This window comes from Larus michahellis, chromosome 2 (assembly GCF_964199755.1).
Source record: "Larus michahellis chromosome 2, bLarMic1.1, whole genome shotgun sequence".
NCBI classification, from domain to species: domain Eukaryota; kingdom Metazoa; phylum Chordata; class Aves; order Charadriiformes; family Laridae; genus Larus; species Larus michahellis.
In genome coordinates this window covers 56,396,020-56,419,435 of record NC_133897.1, presented here as the reverse complement: position 1 = coordinate 56,419,435, position 23,416 = coordinate 56,396,020, and the positions used below count along the sequence as shown (strand labels likewise).

The 23,416-nt window shown below is 38.3% G+C and overlaps 1 protein-coding gene across 2 annotated transcripts in view; it reads right to left on the bottom strand.

Annotated features, from left to right (window-relative positions):
• The window catches only part of POU6F2 (POU class 6 homeobox 2), a 315,292-nt gene that overhangs the window by 41,829 nt on the left and 250,047 nt on the right, over positions 1–23,416 (bottom strand). For both annotated transcript variants that reach the window (XM_074573496.1, XM_074573495.1), the window contains one exon: positions 15,762–15,908. In XM_074573496.1, the coding sequence (XP_074429597.1) occupies positions 15,762–15,908 (147 nt within the window). The remainder of the gene's footprint in view (positions 1–15,761; positions 15,909–23,416) is intronic.

Genomic DNA, 23,416 nt, shown 5'->3' with positions numbered 1-23,416 from the left:
TTCATTCAGAGATATATTACTTTTTCAATTTCCTGTCAGTAATGTTTTTTTAATGTTCTTTAGGGTGAGACCACTGGATTTCTCATTTCTCACAACAAAGACCATAACTCATTAGAATTATGTTGATGAGTTTATACCTAAAAAAGTTGCATCACTTCATTTTTGCACAATTTGCACTCTTATCCATGACAATCATGGCTTTTTTCTTTTTCTTTTCTTTTTTTTTTTTAAATGATAGGGAGTCAGGTGGAGAACCGTTGGCTCCTTTTTTTTGTTCTTTAACAGATGTTCATCATATAAAACACAAACTTATGGTGCAATTTTATGATGATTCAGGTTCTATTGTGAGCCACAAGAGATAACAAAGATAGCCCAAGTATTGAAACTCCTTATCACGTATCTTCCCTTCCAAAGGGATGATTTTGGTAGATAGTTTATATAAACCCAGTGCTTAAGAATAAACAGTGCTGTGCAGCAGGTAAGGCCAAAGGGTCATAGTTAGAGAAGAAACAGAAACCAATTAAAGTGAGTTAATTGACAAGAGGCTACAGCTCCCATGCAGAAGACTGGCTGGGGAGGTGTGAAGTGGAGATGCCAACTTCTTTCTTTGAGCTGCTATTAAAGTGACAGTGCAATAAAAACCTTATCTCGTGTCCCATACGCTCAGTGCAAGTCCCGAGAAGGATGTTGAAGTGCAGTGGGTCAAGCCCTGGCTAGAAAGGCCGTTTGATTCCTAAGGTTTGGGGTTTTTTTATAGGCTAGTAATGACACCATCCACAATACAGAATAAAATACGCTCTTTGTTAGTAAAAAATGAGAATTCCATAAGCAACATTTGAGTTTCATTTCTGAACAAAAGCAGAATATTTGAAATCAAATTAGAGGATGTGCCTCCCCTTCTAAGCATACATAATATTTGGGAATAAATACAAATTTAAATAATATTTGGTAAAGCTGGCAGTAATTATGATGGCCCAGTTTCAAAAGGCTGTTGATCAGTTTGGCTTAGATATGTACCCGAGATTATTTGAACATCAGCAACTTAGGCTATTTTTTAGGACCAGAATTCTGATGTGATAAGACTCTGTCATGACATTTGTGCTATCTGGTCGTTGAAGCTGTGCTGGAAATTCTTTTAAGCTGGCCTGTGGTCTGAGGATTTAGTGCATTCCTTTTCTGTCCTAACCAAACCAGCAGGGTAAATACTCAGAGAAATATAAAAAGTAATCTGTCAAAAGGAGAGATTTCTTCCTCACTACTACAGGCTTCAAGTTTTTTTTTTTTTTTAAACCACAAGAACCTCAGAGATGCAATGTCTTCATTTATGCACAACTGATTTTTAAATAACAACATCCTACAGATGGAATACTTAATCTAACTTGAAAGAAAAGATACTCAACACAAACACCCTGCCTTCACATTGCTATCCATCATTTAGTTAAAGTATGAGTAAAGTTAAGTATATTTTAAATAATTCAAACAGATACCATTACCTTGGTCCCTGGGATGCTACTTGTCTATTTATTCGGGAAACACAAAGAAGCAAGCAAGCAAAACAGGAGTACAGTTTTCACAAAAAAATTGAAGAGTGCCTCTAGACTCATCTCAAAAATACGGCAGGTCAGCCAGTGCCAAGTTCTGTGCGGCCATCATCAGCTGCTATCAGGATCTGAGTTAAAACTCCTGTAACTGCCGTGTGGAGCTCTTAAGGATAACATTATCAAAAGGACCCAAGTCCCCTTAAAAATAACTGATGTGTGTATTCTAAGGATGGAATTAATGTAATTTAATGTTAGCCACCTAACATTAAAGGTCCAGTTGTAGATGGCCACTCAGGCTCTCTCTAGTCAATGCAGAGAGTGAGATCATTCATCTCAGCCTAAAACGCATGCGTGAGATCCCTGAGATGTTTTGTTCTTCAAGAGTGCCTGTTTCTTTCAGTGATGACAGAGAACACTAAAAAACTAGCTTAGATTTGGTGCAGCCTAAACTAATTTCAATGTGGTGAAAATTAGGGAAAACAAATTCAAAGCCAGAAGCCTAAAGAGATGTAGGACTCTGCTGAGGACCAGTCAATTCTAATATTGACCTACGGCCTCTCAGTCATTTGGAAAACAGTTGCCTTTTTATTGACCATCTGAATATCTCAGCTGTACAAAAAAAGGAGGATAAAATAATTTTCAAAAAACCTAAAAAATAATAAAAAAAAATAAAATCACAGAGGCTTTTTCCAGGGAAAAGGCTCAATCTTTCTTTTTTTTTTTTCCTTTGTGAGTTAGTATTGAAATAAGACAAGACTTTGAGAAAACCTCACTGGTTAAAAAGCTGTTCAACACATGCACAAAGTGAAACCTGTTTGACCATCTCTGTCTACCACAAACACAAACATGGTGACAGAGATGATGCACTTAAATGACTTCAACTTGACTGGTAATATCTTGACACGTGTCACTGGGGAGGGTATAACTTACTCAGCTCTTAAAAAGTAAGTTTAAAAAAAGGACACAGCAATGACTGTGGACTGAAGATTTACTAGAAAGGTTCCCTAACCATCTCTTGGAAGTCAAATTTCCATGTTCTGTGCAAACTCAGTGAGAAATTGCCTTCTTGACATGATGCTCATTTATCTCCCCTCACTCTGTGTTCTTTGAGGGCTCCTTTTGCATCATTTGCTGGGTAGTATGAGGCCGATTTAAACATTTCTACTTTTGTGCTGTTGCCAGAGACCATAGTGATTTAGTGAATCAGGCATGCATCATTCATGTTTGTTCCCTCTTTTCACTGCATATGATTTTAAGGAGGAATAAAAGGCAAGAGGGAGCCAAGGGTACAACTTGCCTCAGTAAATGCTTTTTAGGAGGGGCCCTTTCCATTGATGGATCAGGTTATGAGAATTTGAGCTCAACTCAGTAATATTTAACATATATATTTTTATCTGCATACAGAAAAAAAAGGCTTTTTTTGTAGCATACTTACTTGTGACATTTATTCTCAGCATACAGGATGTAATACATTGTTGGTTAAGGACTTCCATGTAAGCAAAGCTCTAACTATTTGTCATTGTATATAACAGAAGCACGAAGGTATTTGAACAGGCAAATGCTTCTGTGGTTACTAACAGCATGTCTAGGTCAGTAGTCTAACACTCAGATTTTCAATAATTACCCTAACTGAGAAGCTGGCAAAAAGCTTGTCTAGATTTTGTGCTGTACTCCCTTCCAATACCCCATTATACTTTGATGAAAACATAGTTTGCAACTGCAATTTCAGAGCATTTTCAATCATCTCTTAGACTTCATAGACAGAATCGTATCGGGGCTTCCTTTCCTTTTCCGTATCTGTTGAACTGAGCATCAGGTAGTTTTGTTCCCTTTGGACCTTTGCAAACAAAACTTAAAAATCATAATTTTAATTTTTCTAAGTAGCCATTGGATATTTAATCCCAGTCTCCAGGCAGGTTTTTGTCTTGGCTGTTGTGGCAAGAATCCTCTGATGTGGTAGAGAAGAATGTGGAGTTCTTTGCCACTGCCAATTGCATGCTATTCTCATTCAAAGGTGGGGACCTTATGATTTATCTGCCCTCTGTGCCCATAGATTCTGAAACTTTCTGCTTTAGCAAAAGGAGTACCTTTCAACAACGCCCATGAAGATCTTCTGTTTTCAAATTCATATCTCTACTTGAGAGCAAAGATAGGTGACTGTCTCCTACACATGTCTCTACCTGAACAGTAGGTGTGATGGCTGGGACATTTCAGTGTATCAGAGTTATGAGAGACATACTCCTGGGTATAGACTATCCAGAAGAACAACATATAGATTTAAACTAAACAGAGTGGTACACTGTAGGTGTTAATACTGAGAAACTGCACATATAAAACCCATACATCAGTATCTGTACAATTAAAATTAACAGATCTATAGTGTGGATCCCAGAAGATGTGATTTAAACACCTAAAACCAGAAGCCATCTCCCAACACTTTGGAGGGGGCTGTGGATGTGATGTTCATCAACAAGAGACATGTCAAGAAAGAGGCAGACCATGCCAACCTGTGGGCAAGGGTTGGGAAATCTTTCCCACGTAGTTCTGCTAACAAACCTCAGTTTTCTTGACCATTTAAACATTTCATTATGGCCTCTTGCGCAGAGCTGCCAATAGTACCAGTCTACATGGTACCTCCTAGTAGTGAAAGGATAGTGTGTTATCACACAGTATCCCTTTCACTCCCACTTTGCAGTCATTCACTAATACTCATATCTCATCGAGAAATCGAACCCTTAGAAAAATTCAGGCCTATTTTTAGTCCCCAGTTAATAAACTGCAGACAATTATGACCTGTGTACAGTCATGATTACACACTTGTAATATTACACTAGACACACATTTGGGGTAAATAGAGCAGCACGGCATCTCCCATACCAAGACGCGAAGGTTTAGTTTATCTCCATTTGTCACCCAAATAAAGGTTCAACAGATCCCAGAGACAGAAGCATGACTCAAGGAGATAACTAAAATATTTGTAATTTGAGGTCCCTCTGGGTACTTGATGGATGAGCACAAAGGTCCAGGTAAGCATTTGTTCAGCTGTGGTATGTGTATATTTACACACATGCATGTGTTCCCGTAAGTGGGGAGCAATTCAGTTGAAAAAAATATAGACATCCACTCTATTTAAAATGTTTCAGGATTCAGGATATGGCAATAAGACTTAGAGGGAGGAGTATTTTTCTGGTTTGGCCACAGGAGGCCTAATGGAGTATTGTACAATGTCTAAAATGGGACCAAAGACCTATGTTTAACTAACCAAACCCCAGTTACTGCATGTGGCAAAGACCTGTTGTCAGGAAATGAAAATGGTAGAGATAGGGGAAGCAGAACAGGAATGAGGGAATTGGATACTCTGGGATGTCTGGGGATCTGTCACCAACACTGGCACCAGGTATCTGTTCATCTATACTCTTGTTTCCACAAGGTTTTATGCCTCCACTTGTGGAAGGAACCAAAAGAACAAAACCAGGAGAGGTGACAACAAGCTAAGGCTAATAAAAAGAATTGAGAAGGAAAGAAGAGGGAAAGTTTAGCATGGCAAATGGTGTTGATTCCCCCTCACAGCTAGTGCACTGCATGAGCCTGATACAATCTTTTCACTTTGAGGCTGTCTGTCTATCTGTGCTATCAAATAAGACATATCTCAGCTTAATGCACAGCCTGCAATGAAGGGAGTGGATTAGGCCTCTGGAGATGATGACTAACAAGTTAAATTTAAACTTTTTTTCAGTTGGGCTGCAATGACCTATTTATACAATTTCTTTCTTGCTAGCTAGCTTTTTTTTAACATTACAAGATGTACCTGGCCTCTCTCATCTCTCTCTAAACTGTCTCCCTGATGTCCTGATCACTCTCTGATCTATTTCTCTATCTGCTGGGTGGATGCTAATATGACATATCCAACCTCTAAAACAAACCATTTATTTTGAAACTTGGCTATGTCAGAGTACTTGATGCGTCAAACATTAAAATGAATGTATATTTGGATATTGGGTACATCATGTCTTGATATTAAATTATCTCCTGAAAGGTGGATTGATTTTTAAACTGGCAGGATATGTGTATTGCTTCCTTGAATCTCTAGCATGAAGCTAGATGTAAGGGTAGACTAGGAAAGGTTCTCTACGAAGCAGAGACAGAATTGCTCAAGGGCTATGAGTGTTTTCTTTATATTAATAAATTCTTTTTTTGTGCTTAAAGAAAGAGATTCTGTCATTCTCTTCCATTATTATGTGACAATAATACATTAATCTTCTATGAGAGATACTTATCCTGGAGATAATATTTAATTAATGTGCAAAGAAGGAAGTTTAAGTGAAAAAGGTACTTTAAGAATCATATATATTTAATAACATTGGCATAGATATTTCAAAGTCCTTTTTTTCTTTTTGATATCTGGGCCATTTGCATACATACACGCTGAAGCCTAACACTGTCAGCATCTGAAGAAAAATGACAAACTGAGATACAGTTTTAGAAAGATAGATTGAGTGTCCATTCATGGTTAGGACTGTGATTTTTTCTGCTTGAACTTTCCCTGCCACTGTTCACAGATGCAACACATAGGAAAAGACACCACACAATTCTTCGCAATACTCTAGATTCAAACCAGAAGACACAGAATCCTTCCTTTTACAGGACAACTCCTGTTCAGTGTGCTACTTGAAAGCTTGTGGGTCTGCATGTAGCAGCCTGTGGGTCTGCATCTGGCTGGTTATGGCTATGAACGCTACATAAATACAACTCAGTTGTTGGCTTACTATCAAATGAGACAATCAAGTACTTTTGCAATTTTCTCCCTTTCAGGTGAGGACTGCTTGGGGAAGACATAGTTTTTCATTTTCAAAATCTTCACAAGATATTGCTAAAACATCTGGACTTCTCATCCTTTCAAATTTTGAAATAAATCCTGACTGAATTGCAAATATGGTATCCCCAAATTTCCCCTCCTCACCTGTATCTCTGAGGCATTGACATACAGATGTCAAGGCTGCAGCCCAAGAAGAAAGCCAATGGCCTTCATTTGTGCATGAAGACTTATACGGCTTCTAAGAAATTTCAAACCTTCCCAAAACAGCAGCAGTGCTTTACCAGTGAGTCAAGGACCTTAAATATCTATCATTTTACATTAACTTCCACTTTTGACAGAGTAATCTGGCTTTTTTTCCCCTTTGCCCAAATAGCCCTTCTTGGTTTTCTTTTTTTCTGGTATCAGGGACAGTTGAGCAGGAAGTAAAATTCTGTCATTGGAAAAAAACCCCAACATTTGATATATACAGGATAAATTAGATACGATCTAAATAAAACTAAGCACCATGTTACACAAAGAACTATAATCTGTTCTTTGCAGAAATGATGAGGCACATCTGAAAAGATAACGCAAACTCTCAGATTTGGTCCACTATCCTCTGCTTACCTACAGCCTTCCTATACCTTAACGTGCAGAGCATTCCCTCATAAGCAGCTTTGGATAGTCTCAAGGAGCAATCCCAAATTAAGAATAGTCTTGGATTCCACTCTAATGTGAATTTCTCATACAGCAGGATTTTCATCATCTCTGGTTGGATGATGAATTGGCCTCAAATTGTTCTCAGCTTTGTCAACTCCTGAAAGCATGCAGTGATGCAGTATTCCCAAGCATGACGCTTAACTGCCTGGGAAACATCAGCAATATAGAAAGCACATTTCTTGGCACCATCTACATGCATCACCTCTGTCTACCGCTTTGTTTACATCATCTTAAAGAATTTTCCATGAACTTAGAAAAACTTCTGCCTTTACTTTCAAGTTCTGTGGTCTGGTTCACAGGAGTCTAAGCAGACACCTAATGCTCCTGGAATAAAAACTAAAACTGCCAAATTCAATCTTCCAGGACAATAACGGTGAAACCTTCTCTGTGTACAGCAGAGTTTGTTTTCAGGGGAAGGTCAAGGACTTGGAATGAATTCCAACAGTACCTGAGGAATACTCCTGGGTTTATCACCTTTGGCTTCACCACATTCTGCGGCAAAAGCTAAGTACATTTCTGTTATCTGCCTTTCTCTAATGCAAATATAAGCAACATGCGCCTCTAAGAAACCCCTTCATAAAGAATTTTAAATCCAGGTGAAAAAAAAAAAGTGAAACAAACAAAAAAATTCCTGACAGACAAAACAATGCCCGTATCAAACACACGAGACTATTCTACAAGCTTCTCCTGGCAGGAAGACCAATTTGTGACAGTCACTAGTCATGTTTCTTAATGCATTACTGGAAGTGATATGATGATAAGGAGAGCAATGTAGGAACCTGCACAGAGCAGAAAGATTTCATTGACTGTGATGGGTGTCACTGGTGATAACCATGAAAATTTGCCATGCTTATACCCACGTCACGATGCTAAAATGAACAGATTATAGGAGTGGTAGGTGCTTCTTTTAGTTACTAGTTAGCTTTCATGAAAATGGTAAGTAAGCTGAACTAGTAGTTAGTTTGGTTTTCTCCTCTGTTCAAAAGTAATTAAGAAGGCAATGACAAAAGGACAGGTATGTCCTGTATTTCTGACTTGAAATAATTAATTAATCTAAATTGAAGTGAATAACATTTTCAAAAGTACGTAAATGCTTCAGGCTTTTAAGACTCTCCTCAAAGTATATTTACTCCACATAATACAGCGTGCTACCAAGACCCCAGAGCTAGTAACTAATGAGCTAGATCCTACATCACCTTCTTGAGAAGCAGAATTAATTAGTAGAGCCCTAACACCATACTGCCAAGGTTTTTGGCTTCTGGGATCTGTGCTAGTATGGCACTGTCTGAGACATAAACGTACTGTCTCTTGGAGTTTGCTTGCAATGCTCCATTACAGTGCATAGACGTGCCTTCGAGCACTAAGACTTGTAACACTGACTGAAGGAACTTCAGGCTCTTCCAGGTACGTAAATTGCTTTTGAAAGTACGACTCAGGCACCTCTGAAAGAGTCTACGTCAGAGATACAGTACCTTGGCAGAGATCCAGGCAAGAGGCTACAAATCTGGAAGTGTGAAGCTCAAAGTAAGGTTTGTTGTAAGCTAGACGAAATAAATTTTGGTGGCCTTTCTGGATAGCTGCTGATCGTTTTCAATACGCAATTATCCTTTCCTTGGTATCTGATTGGAGACTTCAGTTGTGATCCAGAATGGCTCCAGTATGTGTTTTGCTGTAAAGAGAAGTTCCATGCTTCTCTTAAATAACAGTGTTCCACTTGCAGTTCCTATTTGGAACAAATATTATTTAACATATCCGCTCTTGTCTTGTTAGTTTTTTTGGGAACATTAGAGTCTCCTGTACTAGAGGTTTGACTTCAGCTCAAACCTAGTCTTAACTACTACTCCTTCCTACTACTCATTTTCCTGGAGCTTTGGAGGAAAGTGGTAGCACCTCTACTTTAAAGCCAGCCTCTTTGTCTGAGCAGGTTGTGAGTTGGTCATACTGTGTTTTTGCAGCATTTGGGCAATGATTGGTTCATTGGATAATTAATTATCTTTTTTACCCTGCCCTTTTTTTATCCTGTGGGAAAGTTAGATTCCCTCCATTAAATATGGTGGCACCAGGGTTGTTCTGACCTTCTTGTTATATCACTTTTCCATCTTGCAGATGGTAACTGTTCTAAATTTCACCACTGTTTAAAAAAATGTGGATATGGATTTCAAAATTGTTCACAATTATGGATATCCAAAATTTATCAGTGATCACTGCCTAAAACAGACAAAACAGACTAGCCAGCTCTTGTTTTGGAATAATTAGCCTCACTCTCTGCCCCCGTCCATTTCAACGAAACTACCAATTTGCATGACCTGAGTTTGGTCCATACATTTTTACATTTATGCCACTATGGCTAAAATTGAGGTTAGATAAATAGTACAGTAAAATAAAAACACAGTCAGCAAAAGTATGTTAAAGCAATTATTTGTCTTTTGATTCAAATTCACATGGGAGGTAATTAAACAAACGGCCTCCTCAATGTTTAGCTGTGGGGAGAGGAAACCAACGGAAAAAAATAATCTTCCCTTGCAACTGACCTTTTCTCATAATATGTGCCCTTTTCTTCCTGCAAACAGCAGAACTACATGTATTCAGCCCAGTGAAACTTTGAGGGGGCAAACACAGAGTCGGACTCCACCCAGAAGAAATTCAATATATTCATACGAAGGTCTGTCAAAACAGATTCTCCTGGCAAAGGGTTTTTCAAGGAATGTTCGTAAATGCTAGTATTATTTGAGCGTTACAATCCCTCTCTCTAGCCTCTCCCTTAAAATATTCCTCTTTTATTATGTCAATCTTGTAATGAAATTTCCTTAATATATACCATTCTGATACCACCAACTCAGATTTCTGTCAATCTTAGCCCTGGGAAGACATTGTTTGCAGTCACTATTTAAACAATCATTGTTTAGATTTTTGTGAATGTTGTTAGGTGCTGTGAGGGCTAAACCACTAGTGGTTAGCACGTATTAGAGCTGCATAGCTGAAACAGATGTAGCAATGGTAACAATTGTTAAAGAGAAAAGGCTAATGGACATCACACACCTGGAGAACAGTTTGAACTGCAGATATTCAGAAGGACTTTGAGGAGTCTTACATACTACATGCCTTTGAGCCTCCTAGAACTTCTGGGAGAGTTAAACAAAAAAAAAAAGGCAACAAATGACCAACATCCTCCTTTTAAGTCTCATGAGGAGGTCCACCTTGCATTCCCATTGATAGCTGCCAATTTTATTGGTTAGTGTAAAACAAAAACTAGGCCACATGCCAGTCTCTACATAACTTCTTGGAGGTGACTACTAATTTGACAATGCAAAGACTGAATAGCTCTTCATATTGACCTGTAGCTGTCAAGGGATTCTTGCGTCTATGGTTCAAGAGAACTGAAAGTTTTATAAGCAACTTTCCTTATACATGCTCATTTGCTCATCGTAGCCAACTCTACCAGCAAGAAAAAGGAAGAACTACTATAGAGTTGAACAAGAAGGTAAAACAAAGTAATGTATTAGTCCCTTTTCTATACACAAAATTATACTATTGTCATCTAATATGTACTTCACTGATTTAACAGAAAAGGTGTAAATCCCTGTAAAGGTATACATTTCAGTATTAGAAGATCTTACTTCTATTTATGTGAAACCTGCTCATAATCAGCTAAAATGAAACTGAAACAAAAAGTAAAAAAAGAGAAAAATATTGGGCTCTCCACTCATTTTTTTCCTCATCTGTTTAACTAAACTGCATTAAAATCTACCTTAGATATTAAAAGTGTATTTTCTTTTTGAGGGGAGATAGCCCCAACTGAACCTCATCAGAATAGAAAGAAAATGCTAAAATCACCTTTTTCCACACCATTTTGTAATTAGCTCACCCTCCAAAAGAAGACAATGGCCTTGTCTATGGGAACGGAGCAGTCCTAGCACTGTAGCCTATCATACATTTTCCAGATTGTGGCCTTGGCCACTTTAACTAAGACAAGACAGCTGCTAGCTTTAGAATTATAAACACAGTTTGCAAGTAATTCTTACCACTTCAGAAAAAAGTAGTTCCAGAAAATGGTGAAAATAATAGTAAGTACATGTACACATGTAATAACTGGGAAGATGGAGAATTCCTTCGGAATGAAAAATACTTTAGTGCTTTCCAAGCCAGTCCACAATGAGGACAATGCTATTTTTTAAAAACCTATTCCCTGTTTTTATTGCACATGACATATTACATTGTACTTGTACACTATGTGGTGGCGAGAATTTCCCTGCTTATTTAATTGTGATCCTTCAACGAATTTGAAAGGGAGCGCTTTATTTCCATTTCTTTAATTTACTAGTTCTTTAGCTGATGATTTTATTAACCCTTGTATTTGAGAACTGATGCTTAACAAAAAGAGAAGAAGAAAAAAAAGGCCCTTGGCAGTATTGTGAAGGCCTGGAACTGAATAATGCACTTTAATAATGAGGGATAGAGCTACGGCTTTTGCTGATGGCTGTGACCGGCTCTGTGACCTGATTATGTCGCAGAGTGTCAGCAGCTGAGACACTACAAAAGGGAGCGCATCCCATCAAATCTATCTCCATTGTAATCACTCGCACTGCTGAGAGGCTTGTTAGGAGCTGGGAATCCATCAGGCCTCATTAGCACCATTTACCATCAAGAAGCTCAAAGAGTAAACGTGTACCCTCTCATCAGAATAATGAGAACCAAAGTACTCCTATTATCTAATTGGATCAACAATGCCTCTCTCTCTGTTTAGTCTCCTGAGCTACTTGTGGACTACAACTCTCAAAAATTAGTTATTTTTTGTTAATTGCCCGGGTGGAGCTGTGCTCAAGGTTTTTCATATACAGAAGGTTTTCACATCTAAAGGGCAAGGCATGGGCACAATGAAGCCCCAGTTCCTCCAAGGGCATTCTTAGATTATACTGATGCCATCCCAACTAAATTCACTGTTCAATTAGAGTATGTACTGTACAATTACACCATACTTACTTACGTTTTCCTATTAACCTACCAGCAAATAGAATGCATTACCCTCTTTAACCACAAGACAGTTCATAATGCCAACTCTTATCATGCTGCTTTTTTACTCTTTATGGTAAAATGCTATTTTGCAATTGCTGAATTAGGATGTATTTTTCTCCTATTGGACAACAATCATCTTTCCAGAAAAGATACTAAACGTACTCAGCACCTGCACTTATAATGTATTGGATCCTGTTGAAGTCAAGGAACTTAAATGCAACCGATGACAATTAAGCACTATGTTTTCGGCAAGCAGGAAGCTGGCCTGGAGGTAGCACTTACGGAAACCAGAAGCATGAACCTTGCTTCCATATTTCTGTGGTTCACCTCCTTACAAAGATTAAGAAAACAGCCAAAATACACATTTCATGTACTTAATAGACATAGTAAAACCCACTTGAAACTCCTAAGATATTCTTTCATTTGCAACAACAAAGTGAAAAAGAGAAATGTCTGGTTGTTACATCCCTGAAGAATTCAAGTGCAGCAAGAGCACTAGGATCCTACTATAAGGGCAGGCTGAAGCCAAGTGGGAAGACAGCTTCTCTTTGAAATCAGTGTATCTACTGACAGGGTGGAATCTAGCAATTCTGCTACCCTGGCCTTTACATTTAAGATATGAAAGCCCAGTCCTGCAAACGCTTTCTGGAAAGTGCTGAGGGCAAACAGAATGTAAGCACTGTTGCATGGGACAACAGCTCTTCATAATACACCTCTGAAAGTGAAAATTTGATTTAGAGTCCTCTACCTGTACTATAGCAAATTAATCAGGTGATCTAATCATATTATTCCAATGGATCGGATCTCTTTGCTACAGTGGTCTTGGGGAGCTCTGGTATTACAGTTCATATTGCCATCCAAAGCAAAAAAACCTAATAAATATTATCATGCTATAATTGTGAATGCAATAATTAATAACAAATATGTTATATAAGTGATTATTTTTATATATGTATATTATTTTTTTTTACTGTTGTTCTAAGAAATCCTGGACTACTCGGAATTAACGCCATGCCATATGTCATTTAAAAGATCATTTCCCTAAATTTGCCATAGGATCTTGGATTTGACCTACAGCTTAGTGTCTCCAGGGATTACTGATCACCATATATTTAGCTAGACAGATGGACATTTACAAGCCCTGAATTTCTATAACAGAAGCAGCGTATAATTACAAAGACTGCACATACAAACAGTCTGGTACGTCACCCAGCCTTATATTTGCAGGAGTGAAATTTGGGTGTCACACTTGTGATTCTTTGAAAGGGGCAATTTTCAAAGGGCAGATTCTTAACATATAATGGGAATTTCATTCCTATAAATCCAAGCACATCATTCAGAAATGGAGCATCCCAAATTACCATTCGCTTATGCTCCTAATTTTGAAGAAACATACCTTTCAGTTCTTGTTTAGTTGCTATAATTTTATTAATTTGCAGGGAATGTAATTTAATTTCTGGTACATAGTTTAATTACACTGAACAGTCCTGTTTTGTAGATGGATAGCTTCAGAAGTGTGCTCTAAGCAATATGGTTTATGCTGAATATTATAAAAATGGGTGTTACATTACACCCTTATCATTAATACTTATCTGTATTGTGGCAAGGTCTGCAGTACTGATTATAAACCAAGGAACATTTGTAAAAACAATAATAAAAAGACAGCCCTTATTTAAAAGAGCTAGGCAAACAGATAGATTCTGTAATTACACCCAACAACTGGGAAGATTCTTCCTTTCTCTTCTCTTTCTCTGCAACCTGCGGAATTATTGGACTTTATGTTATGTATGGAATAAACAAGCCTCAGCCTGAGGGAATCTATAGTTTCATTCAGTGATATCTTCACAGTAGGGTTTTTTTTTTAAAAAAAACATATGATGAATGGCCACGCTTTGCTTATGTTTTCTGTGGAGAACACGTAACGGGAAAACTATGGAAAAACTAGTCTGGGTTTTATATCTTCAGCTCTTACAACGAACACCTTTGGTGCCAGGTGCCTCATGTGAGTGGTGATTGTGAACCATTTCTGGAGTACGGATAGAAACATGCAGGCTTCTAGGTTGGAGCTGATCTGACTATGAGTTATAGGTATTATAACCAACTTTTCTTCCAAACCAATACTCCATCCCTCCAGAAATCTTAATAGGCTTTTGAGAGCCTCCATTTAAAGCTGGCTGCATAAAATGATCCTTTGATGAAAAGGGATTGAAACAAGGGTTAAAGTAGACATTGAAAGGTTATTGTAGAGGGCACATTGTTCATACAATCCTCCTTTAATATGTGTGGTGTGCACCTGCGATAAGATGATTCATTAGATAAGGCCTCACTTTGACAAGCTCCATCGTTCAACCCTCGGGGTAGTGATGGAACAATTCTGCACCCACCCAGTAAATATAACAAGGTCAGCATTTTTTTTCCCGGGACTTGGATGGCGATAGCAAAGCTCAGGATGCATCTTTGTTTATGTGTTATGTTGGCAAAAAAACCAGGGGCTCCTATGAAGTGTTGTCTTTTATTTTTTAATGGGCCAAAATAAAAAATGTCACCCCTGTTCCAATTAAATAACATGGTGATAGAAAATTACCAGAAAACAACCTGCTCTTCATGTTTGTTTTTTTTCCCTGTAGTAAACAGTAAGCGTAGAAACTAAACTTTAGATTCACATATCATCCAAGCTGCATCATTTCAATAAATGTTTACCAGGGCCTAACATCCACGTAAGCACTGTGTATATCACCATACGCCCAATTTGTAGCATTTAGAATAATGACATTCAAATTACTCACTTACCAGGTCCAGTCTTAAGTTACATTGACAGATTTGTTGCAGTGACTTTATGTGAAACAAGTAGTTGTGTTAATTTTAGTCATACTAAACACAATAAAGAATGACGGCGTCCACAATCCAAAAGCTACTTAAGCACGCTGCATCAATGGAATTATTTATACATTTATGGATTCAGATGTATACCTTTCTGCATCATATTAAGACTGAAACTGAAATAGGTTGCAACAAATACACAGCTCCCAAATGCAGAAAATGCACAATCTCTCTCTTAGACACACCATAAACATGGTTCAATTTTCTGTTTGGAAAATTTTCTTTAAAGCAAAAGTTTCTCCCAAATTTACATTAAAGACTGGCAGATTCATTGCAAATTGCTTAACTTAGTTAACCAGCAAACGAGTAAGCCCTCCAGTTAAATCCATCCCAGATACTTCGTTACAATGCAAGTTGTGTTCCTTCACTGAAAACATTTAATACCTTTTTAGAAATAAAGTAATACAGAAATGCTACAATTTGCAAAAAAGTGTAGTCTTAATAGTACAGCAGCACTTTAATATAGTTGTCAGTTGCATAGATAAGTGGAAGAAGACAGACAGTATGTTTGTTAAGAATCACAGGGTTGCTGGACTTTTAAAATACTGTATTATTGGCCTATTATGATCTTTTCAAAAGGCTGAATTGAAATAAAACAAATCCTAAGCCTTTTCTGGCTTGGAAACACTTTCTAGCAGTTCCTAACTTCCTCCCAGCTCTTAGACTTTCCATTTCTTACCTTGTCTGGCAAATCAATATTTATTTATCTTCAATATGTGCACTTTTAAATTGCTGTCATACAAGCGGAACTCATTTTTGTCCCAAGATCAGCCTGCCATCAGAATTCACTGTTTGCTCCATCTTCTACTCACCTGTCCTTGTGCATTAGTGACGAGTTGACCTGTGACCCCCTGAAGACTGGAGAGGGCATTGCCAAAAGCCTGGGAGCTTGCTATTGAGCCCATGGCTGCTGCTGCTGCAGCCGCTGCTGCTTGACTCGCTAGCGGATTATTAACCAGCTGAAAAAAAGAAAGAAAAGATCATGGTAAAACCCCCGACAAACACAGAAACACAGAGTGCGAACTGGATAAAACAAAAGTGATTGTGCCAACGTGGGTAAAAAACTGTCTACTCCAAGAGCTTGCGTAGTTTTGAGAGGTTCTTATCTCTGAGGCTTTGGTGTCTTTGACAATTAACGTTTTTCAAAAATGCAGAGAAAATTCCATGTTAATATTGAAGAATAAAACTCTCTTTTTTTACCCTTTATTGTCCTTTTTTTTTTTCAGTTATGCTTGATGTGTTTCTTTAGGTTCAACATGCTAATGCTGCAGGTGTAGCAGATAATCCTGCTGTAAACAGCAATCAGTAAAAGATTAGCATTTGATTTGAATGGGAGTGGGATACTTACCTGGGGATACTCAGAACAGACACTGTTTTACTAATGAACCCAGAAATAAGAAAAACCTGCGGATCCTTTTAATTTATATTATTAAAAAATTGGTCACAACATCTAGATAAATCACAGCAGAGACTCAACCCTGTGATTAAGTTCAGTAGAAATCGACTAAAAATTCAAAATTAATTTGCAAAATATGATACTAAGCAACTTACTGCTTCTCAACTGCAAATGATTAATTGCAGGACTCATAAATTTTCAGGAAGTGAGTTGTACTGCCCACTTCAGTCAGCTCTACCTGGGTGATCCATATAAAGCATAGAGCACACTCACAGCTTTCACCTGAGGAGACTATGGGAATCCCACAGAGGAATGCTCCTATCAACACTTGGGCTTATCACACATACAAAATGTGTGTTCCTCTGTCAGAATCAAATTCCCTCTGGGAGGTGGCTTGTTCACTGGATTATTGTGAAGTTTATATTTTCTCATCCTTTTCTGAGAATGGACAAACTTTGAACCAAGCACACGGGGATAACAGTAAAAAAAAAATTAAAAAAAAATGCTATGAATCATCATCACTGGGACAGCTGTTGTGAGAACAATCAAACAAACAGGTAAACAGGCTGAAAATGTATTTTAGACTGGGTTTGCCCTCTAAGAATCATTGCGTTTTAGCAGAGCTTGCAAAATGTACATTAGCAGGGCAAAGTAGCCAGAAGTTTGAGGGAGAAAAAAGTCTAGGGACAGCAAAGCCATTTTTTTGTCAGGCTGAGGTGAAAATGCTGAAGCTAACTCAGAAATACTTAATGCTTTAGCTGAAATTGGTAGGAGTTCTACATCCTTAGATGACGAGTAAATTATCAATCTTATAGAAATGGAGAGTCACAGACACCTGTAAGGGATGTACTCCACAGACAGGCTCTGCTTCAAAATAGGTTATAAAAAATTAAACAGTGATTAGTAGATGTTTTAAGCATGTTACAGATATGAGTAGTGCGTATGTTATAGATGTTTAGAAGCCCATCAGTAGAAGATGTCAGATATGGTTATAATCTATGCTTATAAGAAACCTACTTGTCTCTTGGATGTTGCAAAATCTACAACCAATGATTGGTCATACATTAAAACATCTATTAATCATTCATTAGCCCTTCATGAAGTATTTATAAATGGTACCTTGATATAAAGTGTTGCCTAAAGGGCACCTTGGGCACATCCAATCCCTCTAGAAATTGTAAAGTAAATAACTAAATAAAGATTAGTAGCGATGCTGGACAGAAAAGATGACATTGTTGGACGAAATATTTTGATTTGGAAAAAATTGTTATATGGATCTCCAAAACCAGTCTGCAGCATCCCATGTCAAGAAAATCAAGCAGGAATAAAACACGAAGGCGGAAACCGCAATGACTGCTTGATTAGCAGTCCTGATGAGCTGTGAAGAGAGCAGAGAGGGGCACAATGACCAAGGCAAAGCTCGGCCCCTGAACACAGAGTTCAAGCAATTCCACTGACTGCACAAAGTGTGAGCCCAAATGCAGTCGCGTGCACTCCTCAGGCACTTGGGTGCTGGTGCCTGAGCACGGCAGTATAAAGCCAGATAACAGTATAGATAAACTCGTCAGTTTTCTGCTCAAAACAGTGACATTTCTTTATTGTCCAGATCAGAAGCTGGTAAAACCTGCCTTTCCTCACCGCACTTCATGGGCAGCACTGGGACTTTGAGTAATCCCCTTGTAGCTGTAAATACTTGGAGAAGGAAGAGGCAGCAGCAAGAGCATAAGACTTTCAGAAAAGGCCTTCTGTTGTCTTATTAGGCGCTGACAAATTACTGCACCTATGATCCTACAGCATCTGACTGTAGGTATAAACGATAATCTTTGCCTGGTTACCTGATACCAGCTAATAAACTACAACAGCTGCCATAGTTTACGGCTTCAGGTGTGTATAGGAACAGTTACTAGGGGAGCACGAGTTAGTTTGTGAATCTGGAAACTGCAAAGGGTTAAAACCTCCTAAAAATCAGACTATCACCTCCTAGAATCTCCTTTCCATTTTTCTTGCTCCAGTTTTCAGAAACTGTACATTTTCAAATACAACAATAAAATTTAATTACAACAAACCCTGGAGACACTCAGGATTGCTTTTAGTTGCACCACAGAGATAAGCCACTTATTAAAAAAGATGGCAGAGGCTATGATATGCACAGGTACCCTGGGTAGTACCACGTTCCAGGAAAAATCACACTGAGTGGGCCAACTCACAGGGTAAGAGACTTCCAAGTGCATACAAAAATATCCCTATCTATTCATAAGTCTGATTAAAAAAGAGAAGATGCATTTTTCTTTGGGTGCTTTGGGAAACTGTTGACTGCAAGTTACACTCTGTTAAATTGACCCCTTTTACATCATGTGCAAATTGTGAATGGAGAAATACACCTCATTTCACTATATCTGGACACCAAGGTAACTTCTGACATATTATATCTTGCTTTTATTTTAAAAATAAAATCTCTGACTTGAGAGGTTTATGCCATTTCTCAGTGCAGGCGGGATCCCCGAGAACACTTATTGGAAGTATTAGAAATGTTGTAAAAGTTCCCACAAAAGGCTCTTCCCATTTTGCTTCTGTATTTAAATAATGATTTAATTTGGAAGGCTGAGGCCTTTGGAGCTGTCAATTCCAGTGCCCAAATTTCTGCTCCCACTCAAAACACCAGCCATAACAGCAGGTAATAGCAATCTTAGTTTAAAGTGACAGGCCAGCCATCGCAAGGATGCCTCCGCTAATGACGTGATTATTTGGAGAAGCAATCTTTATGAGGAAGAATCTTGTAATAACTGAGTAGCTTCAGTACCTTTTTCTGACTTTCCAAAGCTGAATTTTTAAAGGAAAAGCATATGAAAACTGTTCTGCTTTAACTCAATGTAAAGCAGGAGCCATTCCACTGCAGCAAACAGAACTCACACAAATAAAACTAACCTGTAAAATGATGGAGGATGAATGAGGCACTACTTTCAAGATCCTAAAATCGTGACATGTGAAGTTAGAGTTTCTAGGCTTAAGAAATAGTCTTCAAAAAGCACAATTTCAAGGAAAGTGTGGTAGAGTCAATGTTGCAAGCAGCTTTCTTCAGAGCCACAAATACTTTTTTCTTCTGGAAGAATAACCTTTTCCTCTCTTTTCCAAAGCTAACTTTGTATCTATCTAACTTGCTGGGAGAAACTGATCAGGCATTCATGTATTGTTGAATACGAGATCTGATTTGATAGCCTACACAGTAATTTTACTTTCCTCTATGAAGGGTGTATCCTACTGAATTTTCATTCCCCTAGTCTGGAAAACAAAGAGCCCGTTTTACTCATTACAATATCACTCATTCAATAAATATAAAGAAAAAAAACCAACCAAAGTGTTTGACTGATGATATGAAAAGCCAAGACATTTCAGGATGCCAGAGCATCGTATGAAAAAATGGGTATGTAACCTGAAAGGTAAGGTCACTCTATGTCGTGCCAGTATCAGAATAAAGTTAGATCTTGTGTGTTTTCTAAAGGACTTGTGGGAGAGGCTAAGAGTGAAGATACGCTATCTGAACGGAGCAAAGAGAATGGAGGGACGTATCGTGGCGTAAGAGCAGGCATAACCTCATTTTACAGAAAAGTATCGGTGTTTTTCAGGAAGGTTGTTAAAAAAATCAGATTTCTGGATATCTCCTAGAGATTAAATTAGTGTAGAAAAGCAGTGTATTTGATTAGGGACCAACAGATCCTCAGTATTTTATGTTCTCGGATCCTTTCTGTAGGGAACATCACACTACTAGATCAGCTACTGATTAGCTACTGAGAGTTTTTGCCTACACCAATGTTTTTCAAGTGAAAACAGAAAAATCCTTTGATTTAATAACTCTGAAAGTTGAGAAGAATTCAGCAATGTCTCTCAATCAGAAACACATGTCATTTTTCTATCCAGACTATGTGAAAAAATGAACATAGAAATTAAATTTTTGTTAGCATGGCGTTTGCTTTCGTAGGAATTTTTAACTGACAATCTACGTGAATTTTATTTTTGTTGAGATTACGAGCGAATTACACGTCAAAATCTAGTGGGTTTTACTCCCATTTTTTCACATTGGATTGTGAGACAGATTCTGGGTAGTAGTCACTTGGACTTAAGGGAAAAAAACCTGTTTCAAACTGAGCACAGGCTTCTGAGGATATTCTGGTACCACCTTCTTTACTGTGACCACCATTATCATCTGTATTGGGTGCAGATGGGAAGGTTTTGGTAGCAGGGACCTGCAGAGGAGGAGGGAGGGAAAGAAGAGTGAACGCAACAGAAGGAACACCAAGGGCAGAGAAAGGAGGAGGTGCTCCACAGCAGAGCAGGTACCTACACGGTAGCCCTCGAGAACCCCACACTGGAGCAGGTGTGAGAGCACATGAGAACTGCGATCTGTGGAGAGCCCACGCAAGAGCAGGGGCAAAGTATGAAGAGGAAGGAGCAGCAGAGAGGAACTCTTCTGGACTGACCACAGCCCTCCACGCCCCCTGCACCACGGGGGTTGGGTAGAGGAGTGAGGAGTGAAGGAGTGAAGTTCAGTCTGGGAGAGGCAGGAGGAAAGATGTAGTTTTAATGTTTGTCTTTTTATTTCTCACTGCCTGAATCTATTTTAATTGGCAATAAATTAAAGTTAATTATCCCCAAGTTGAGTCTGTTTTGCCCGTGACAGTGGCTGGTAAGCAGTCTCTCTATCTTGATCCTTGAGCTTTCTCATCCTATTTTCTCCCCCATCCCACTGAGGCAGTGAGTGAGCGAGCAGCTGGGTGGGCATTTGGCTGTTAGCCAAAGCCAACCCACCACACCATCCCATTCCAATAACTGTAGACTATATCTAACAACAATATAAAAGTGTCTTCAAGAACCTGAAGACATAGAAGCAGAGCATTCTAACCTTGGTTTCTAAACATGAACTGACTGATGCAGAAGTACAGTTACTCTGGAAGTCCCTAGTTGCTCTTCTGGCAATTTCTTTGCATAGTATTAATTCTTATATTCCTAATTGTCTTCAATATGCACATGTACCTTGTACCAGTTGATAGCTCCCTGGACCTACATTAAATCTCAAAATCCCTGAAGGACTTTTTAAAAAGACACTGGAAAGACTGCTTCAACTTAATCCTGGGAAAGCACCTAGATACCACAGTGATGACTGCCAAATAAATGTTTGTAATAACCAACAAGAAGAAGACCACTTAGCATTTATATAGAATTTTGCAGCCAAATTTTTCAACTATGGGTGCCTGAGCTCTGCCGGTCTAATTTATTTTCAGGTCTTAAGAAAAAATAAGTCAAATTTTCAAGAAACCTGTGTACATGCACATACGAAGAAAGCCAAGAGAGAATACATAGGTAAAACAAACAAAAAAAAATTAATTTTATCCAAAAAGATACTATGATCAAACATTTTGGGAACCCTGTATGTTTTAGATATCAGTTAGGGACATTTTTTTAAAGTTTGACCCTCCCCTCCCTTCTTTTTAGTTTATGTAATAGGATAATTACAACATTTAACTTTTATAAATGAACAACAGGATAAAATGTCTAGTAAAATGGCTGTCATGGAGCCTAATCATGCATAACTCTGAAAACATGCCCCGGCAGGCAAACGTTTGAAGCAAATCCCAAATTATGAAAAAAATAATCTGTCAACATTTGTTACTTGTACAGTGCTGGGATATGATCAACCTATAAGCTATACAATGTAGTTGCAATATCCAGACCCGTCCAATAATGATGCCTGGATATTTGAAAACTGCATAAGTCTATATTTGCAAATAGTTGTAGATGGTAAGAGTTCCAAATAGGCTGCTTAGACAGACATTTTAGTATATGCACATATATCAGATATTTATGTGCAGAATACAGTGTAGAGACAAGGATACTGGAATATCTGAAAGCACCAACTTGCCAGGGACACTTAAAATATCTGGTTCTCACAGATACTTAATCTGCTCATTATATACATTTATTGTGGCTGAGCTATTTGCTGTCTAAATCTATGCTGAATTTTCTATCAGGAATAAGTACTGGTAGTGGCATCACTGATGCGACATGACTTGATTCAATGCAAAGCGACGCGACCTGAGGTGATGGGAAGCACGCAGTGCTCACGTACGCCTTGATATGACATGGATAGAGGAGGATCCACAAAATTTCTCACAATCTTTGTAAACAAGGTGCTGCTGGTCAAATTGGAACCAGTCTAAAAAACTACTATAACAATTTACAAAATAAAAAAGGCGTATTTTTAATAGAGCCCTGGCAAAGCGAATGCAGAGCAGACATCATTCCCAGATCTCTAGGACCAAACTACTGGAGACATGAATAATGAAGAACACATTAGGGCACAGGCAGGACCGAGTGGGAACCACTCTAGCCATTTTCATTTCTGCTCTATTAGTGACAGATAAAAAAGAGAGGAAAGGAAACTAGAGGAAAGGGAGGGATACTCTTTGGGTCTCATTCTACAAGATAAGCTAAATGGAAGGTGTCAGCATGTCTGAGGCTGGGTCTTATATGTTTAGCAAAAAGAAGAGCGAATATATTTAAATATATTTCATATCTTTAAATACAAATAACTACGAAGAGTAGCTGACTGGTTCCTTTAGCAGCAGGTCAGTACTTATAGACTACCCACAGACTCTAGTCCTGGGGGTTCCCGGCTGTCCACGTTTATAACTTACAAGTACGAAACGTTTCAGATCCTTATAAGCTGGCACACATTGTTCCAGATTTTAATTAAACAGAGCCATCTTGGTTTAGTCTGGTTAGTTACCTTTATGTTTATGCAGTCTTTAAAATATCTACAACTGTTTATTTTATGCATGATGTAAACATACTGTAAACAAACTACCTCATCTGACTCCATGAAATTTTGCATCGCTACTACTCGTAAATTGTATTGGTGCTCATAAAAGAGGAAAGAGTACTGAAAAAATTATCTGAATTCTCTAATTTTCTGAATTAGTTTCCACGTGTGGCAAGAATGAAAGCAAAGAGCCTCTCCTAAACTTTCTGAAAGGGGCTGCAACTCAGCTCATTTCAGGTTGATTAGTTCCTCGGTTC